This window comes from Simochromis diagramma, unplaced genomic scaffold (assembly GCF_900408965.1).
Source record: "Simochromis diagramma unplaced genomic scaffold, fSimDia1.1 OVJJ01000397.1, whole genome shotgun sequence".
Lineage (NCBI taxonomy): Eukaryota > Metazoa > Chordata > Actinopteri > Cichliformes > Cichlidae > Simochromis > Simochromis diagramma.
Genome location: NW_024387362.1, coordinates 22,113 through 28,148, shown reverse-complemented (window position 1 = coordinate 28,148; position 6,036 = coordinate 22,113). Strand labels below are relative to the sequence as shown.

Below are 6,036 nucleotides of genomic sequence, written 5' to 3'. Positions count from 1 at the left end.
CCTGGTCCAGTTGGTCTCGTTAAACAGTGGAAGATGGTTTGTGTGTGGACGAAATATGAATTTACTTTTAGAAAATAAAATTGCATTGTGATACATAAGATAAAGGTAGTTTAGGAAAGTTTAATTAAATTAAGCCAAGGATTAAGAGGACACGGGTTTTTGGTTTTTCTTAAAGGGGAACCAAGACTCCAAAGAGCGACTGTTTAGAATGTAAACATGTTTGAATGCCGAGTAGAATGGCAACACTGGGCAGTGATGACAACATGTTATTATTATTCGAAATAGACGCCTCTCTCCTCGTTCTGCTGCAACTCTATTCTGCATGTGATAGTAGATACAGGCACACGCTGACTGCATTACCACAAGTTACCGTTCGTGTTGCTCAGAGAGCCAAGTTTTTAACCCAGCGACATTCACAGGAAATTATTACAAAGGAGCTGTTTTCATCTAAGAGAATGAGCAGCAAAAGCGTAGACGTACTTTTTTCCTCCACAACGAATTTTCAGTGGAGTGGTGGCGGCAAATCTTTTGACCAAGACGATGATGATGAAATTGAGGAAGAAATTATAGATGACATTGAAGAGAACTGTGAGAGTGATGACATTGAAGAAGACTGTGAGAGTGATTCGGAAGAGGAGAAATCTGATCATCTCTACAAATTTGAAAAAGAGAAGTCAGAATTTGAAAACAAAGCAGAAAAAAGCAAAGAGTCTGAGAAATCTGGTGATTTTTGGGACGCCCCCAGGAAAGAGGCCGGAGACTCGTCTGCTCACGACCACTTCGAAGAGGAATTCAAAGAGGAATCTGAGGGAGCTGCTGGTTTTCAGGAAGACCCTGTTTCAGTGGACAACTCTGAAATGGGATATGAATATGATTTTGAAGAGGTTTGTTTGTGTGTGTGTGTGTCTGCATGTGCGCACATATCCTTGTGTGTTTCATGGTTAGGGTTAGAGGGTAGGGAAAGCATTACGTCAATAAGATGTCCCCACAAGATATGAATACCCAACGTACACACACACACACACACACACACACACACACACACACATTAATGACCAACTGAAGACACATGCTAAGAAAATAGTTGTTTTGCTTTATTATTTAAAGGCAATTCTCTTGTCTTAAGAAAATGAAAACACCCTGATAAGAATGTTTGAATTTTTTACTCACATCCAGCCACCGCCTGCTTTGGCAAATTCATTTTAAACTGAACAAACATGCTAGAAAAATATAAATATTTAACTATGAACAAAGCTACATATTTCTATTCTGTACAAATTGTTTGACATATTCAACAACACGATAATTGTTTTCGCTTTCCACAGTACGATGGTCCTGAAAAGTCTAAGAAGACTCAGACTTGTCTCAAACAACTGGAAGAAGACAAGCTTGCTCTCCAAAAGGAGTTAGAAATAGAAAAAGAGGCTAAATCTCAACAGGATGAAGCCTTTAAAAAGCTGCAAGAGGAAAATGATCGTCTTGAAAAAGCTGTGAAAAAAGAGCGTGAAGAACTGAAACGCATGAAGACAAAAGTGGCTGATCTAAAGAAGTCACAGAAAGAATACCGGAGCAGCACTGAGGACCTTAAAACCAGAATTAGTCAAATGATGGCTAACAGTGATGAGGACAAGAAGACGATCAAGAAACTCCATCTGAGGAGGTGCTCACTTAAACATAGAAATGAAAATGCAGAGGCCGCTGATATTAAGGCACTAGAGGATCGTCTCACTGAGCAGCAGAAACAAAACCTAGAAAAAAACAATGAAATACAGTTTCTGCGCCTCAAAGTCCAAAAGCTCCAGGATGATATCGAGGCCAAGGACACCACGATTTTAAGGCTGCAGGAAAACGTTAACAAGTGGGCATCAGATGTCCAGAAAGAACAAGAGAAGAACTCTGGAAATCAGGACCTGTCTTCTGAAAACCAGACCCTGCGAGACGAAGTTGAGTTTCTCAAAAATGAGAGGGAGCTTATGCAAAAAGATCTCGATGAAGAGAAAGCGGCTCGCAGAGAACTTGAGGAACCTGTTAAGGAAGACAAATCTCGGTTTTCTAAAGAATATAAAAATTTAGAAATGAAAGTGACAGCGCTGCCTCCACTGCCTCCACGTTGCAGGAGAAGCACTTCTAAATCTGCAGAGCATCTTCTCTATGACATGGAGACACTAAAGATGGAGAACGCAAATCTCACAGCTAAATTAGACGCTATGGAAAATCAGTACAGTGGAGCAAAGTTTAAACATGAAGCTCTCTCTGAGCAGCCCCGAGACAAGCTCCTGCAGGTGGTAGATGAGCTCAAAGGACGGCAGTCTGAGAGAGATACTGTGCAGAAAGAACAAGAGAAGAACTCTGCACTCCAGAGGAGCTACGACTCCATTGTCTCCCAGGAGCACGCTAAACCACAAAAACTGAATCGACTGACCTCCGAAAATCAGGACCTGTCTTCTGAAAACCAGACCCTGCGAGACGAAGTTGAGTTTCTCAAAAATGAGAGGGAGCTTATGCAAAACGATCTCGATGAAGAGAAAGCGGCTCGCAGAGAACTTGAGGAAGCTGTTAAGAAAGAGAAATCTCGGTTTTCTAAAGAACATAAAAAGTTAGAAATGAAAGTGACAGCGCTGCCTCCACTGCCTCCACGTTGCAGGAGAAGCACTTCTAAATCTGCAGAGCATCTTCTCTATGACATGGAGACACTAAAGATGGAGAACGCAAATCTCATAGCTAAATTAAAGGCTATGGAAAATCAGTACAGTGGAGCAAAGTTTAAACATGAAGCTCTCTCTGAGCAGCGCCGAGACAAGCTCCTGCAGAGGGTAGATGAGCTCAAAGGACGGCAGTCTGAGAGAGATACTCTCAAACTGCCGTTACTGTGCAGAAAGGTCAAGACAGCTCCAGGGTTCAGGAACAAAAAATGAGTGACAATGAGCACAAAATTGTTTTCCTGATTGTGGTTCACACTGGTTTTAATCATCACATGGTTAAATCTGTAGGCTCTGTGGAGGAAACAGACGACACCACGACGAGTAACCATTGCACATTTGTTTATCATATATATTCCACTGATTTGTATTGTAACAGCAGTGAGCGACACAACATATCCTTATATTGAATTTCTCTATAGCTGAAATAAAAGATTGTGATTCTTAAAAAAAAAAATAAAATAAAATAAAAATAAAAAAATCAATTCAAAAAGGAGTAAATTGGTTTGTCTTTTTTGTCTGTTTTGTAAACTGAAGTTTCTCATTTTGGGGGCAGTTAGTAGGTGGACTCTATTCCCCACAGTAGGTCCCACTTACACAGGCCTGGAGACGTATCAGCAACCATGTGACATTCAGTGCAGTTTAAGATGCCTTACAAACAAGATTGTTGTATGTAAGGGAGGGTGGGGCATGAGAACGAGAACAGCTTGTAGAAATCGGGGGTGATACATAGATAAGAACTGGAAGGGTCAAGTTTGGAGGCGTGGCCCAGCTCCTGAAATTCTGATATTTTATCTCCGAATGTTACTTGGGAGCACGAATATGTGGCTCTAAACACTCAGCATGAGGACTGAGTAAACAGGACAATGTTTGGAGTGGTAAGAAAAGCTACATGTTGGACTCAAACTTAAAATAATCAATGCGTTGACAACAATAGCACAAGTTTAAGGATTGTTTTTAAGGGGGGGCAAAACAAATAGTACTGTAGTTTTATTTATTTTTAACCTTATTTTCTAGATTTTTCTCTAGTATGTAGGATTTAACATGGAAACGAAATCCTCTACAGTATATTCTGCATGCTTACTGGGTCATTTTAATAGTGTAATACATATAAATTCATTAACTTGGTTAAAGCATGCTATCTCAGCGATGCATGGCCTTTTCAAAATAGTAAAAGTCAGCTCCACATTCAGATGATGTTCAGGACAAGGTGAGACAAGCTTCTTTTGCCATGAAAACACAGTAAACAGCTCTGCAGTCTGTCCACTGCCTGTCAAAGCACAGAAATCTCACTCAGGAAGGCAGACGGACAGAAAGCTGTAATTTCTTGTGTTATCAAGCAGATGCAGACTGACAGAGCAGCTATTGGATACGCTGCCCCTGGCGAGGCATTTTGAGCTGCGCAGCAGGTGCCTGGAGGCACAACAGCAGAAGTTATGTCAAATATGTAAACAATTGGCAGGCAGAGTTAGAAGAGTCAGAGCGATGCTGGTCTTTGCAGCCTACAACTGAGGCCACAAAAACTCTCCTCCAGACTCAGAGAAAATCAATGTGAGACGGTCATCTCCACCCCTAGCACAACACGAATACCCTGAACTCATCTCAAACTGTTTTGTATGCAGGGAGCTTGTTTATTGCAAAATATTGGAAAACTCCTACACGGAGTTCAATAAATTAGAGTAAAAGAATAAACCTACACAAAAACAATGGCTAATAGGAGGAAGGTGAAGGAGAAAAGCAACGAGAAGGTCAAACGTTCAATCTTGTTACCAAAGATAAAAGTAGCCCAAAACTTTATGCACGAATAAATTTACCTAATTTCAACAGTTGGATACTTTGAACAGAAACTTATGTTTCTGAAGTTCTTTCATAAACGGGAAATGTTTTAAGACCCCGGCAATAATCAGAAACTGCAGGCACCACATTGTTCTTTTTAATCTACACAAGCAGATTTTTGAGCTTTTTGAAAAGGGTCAGCTTGCACAGCACTGGCTCTTCCTGTTCAGAAGTCTGTAGTAATCCTGAGTTCGGACTTTCTCTGCCCTGGGTCCACGTTGACTAGTTTCTGAGTTTAAGAGAGAAAAACTAAAAGCTTCTCTTGACGGATCACAGGCTCATGACAGTCTTGTGACAGAGGAGCTGTCAGTGGTTCACACTGCACAATCAGACATTAGCAACAATGCTGCGGTTTTCTTTTTTTTTTTTTTTTGGGGGGGGGGGGGGGGGGTTATCCCTTTTGATGCACCCAAACCTGAAAAAACAACATGTTTCTTATGCAACGTTAATCGATTCATCTGCTGAGATCTGAACAGATTCTAGTCATGGCTCTCTGACTCTTTCTTCTTCTGTCCCAGCCCAGTGCCTCAAAAGGAAATTTATCTTTGGATTCCAGCTCCCGAGTTTTGGATAAATCACTCACCCTCCTGCCACATGTCACCTTCTGATGACCACTCATTTTTCTTGGGTCCTGGAGTACATGGCAATTTGTTTTGTGCTCTCTCACTTTCCAAAAAAATAAATAAATAAAACATTCCTTAAACTTGTCTGACAAAACCAGATTCATCAACTCAACACTCTCCCGAACAAGCGTCTCCATGCTGTACATCACTTCTTAAAACCTCACAGCTCTGCAAGCATGTATGCGTAGGAGACAGATCTGGCTCACGGAGAAAATCCCAGCTCCCGACCCCAGGCGGGTGTCGCCATAACCAAGCTGACGAGCTGAGATTTGTCTTTCTTTCACGAAAACCTCCTCCTCATAAAAAGGGGGGGGAAAGCATTCGCATTGGGAAAAAGAGCTCTGAGGGTGTAAAGACTCTTTCAACTTCAGCTGAGGAATAAATTGAGCCTTTAGATGAGCAGAACGGCCTTGAATTTGAAAAGATGAAAAAAGAAAAAAATCAAAGAGTCGAGAGGATATGTTTTTATATGGCAGGATGTGGTGAAGTTCAGGGACGAAGGAGGATGATATCAGTGCCTTTTCTCATGTTCTTTATAGGAATTTACTTTTCCACATCGCCATCACAGTTACGGTTTAAGGAGGCGGCCGGGGCGTTTTTAAAGTGGTGATGTAATCGACTTTTAATTTATGCAAATATAATCATGACCACAATATACTTATAAAAGAAAACGAAGAACCTCCTTTCAACTTACTCACAGGGAGCAGCCACAGCAGGTAGATCCACAGATTTCATCTGGCAGTGTTTATGCCGAACGCCCTTCCTGATGCAACCCTAAAGGGATCGAACCAGCGTACTGTATACTTAGGGTCGATATAATGTGTAAATATCCACAGCAGGTGGGGCCCCAAATAGAGTCTTTTTCAGAGTACAACAAA

At 41.3% G+C, this 6,036-nt stretch overlaps 1 protein-coding gene across 1 annotated transcript; it reads left to right on the top strand.

Annotated features, from left to right (window-relative positions):
* The first annotated feature begins 330 nt into the window (after nucleotides 1-330).
* On the top strand, nucleotides 331-3,209 carry LOC120718797 (rho-associated protein kinase 1-like). The gene is made up of 2 exons (XM_040007506.1): nucleotides 331-884; nucleotides 1,326-3,209. Exons 1-2 carry the CDS (start codon nucleotides 456-458, stop codon nucleotides 2,913-2,915), a joined length of 2,019 nt encoding a protein of 672 aa, XP_039863440.1. The 5' UTR covers nucleotides 331-455; the 3' UTR covers nucleotides 2,916-3,209.
* Nucleotides 3,210-6,036: the final 2,827 nt, after the last annotated feature.

Excerpts from the sequence above, each read along its gene's own strand:
- LOC120718797 (XM_040007506.1), top strand. The coding sequence starts at position 456 with ATGAGCAGCAAAAGCGTAGACGTACTTTTTTCCTCCACAACGAATTTT. Across the intron at positions 885-1,325 it reads ATGAATATGATTTTGAAGAG|TACGATGGTCCTGAAAAGTC; the intron begins GTTTGTTTGTGT and ends CGCTTTCCACAG.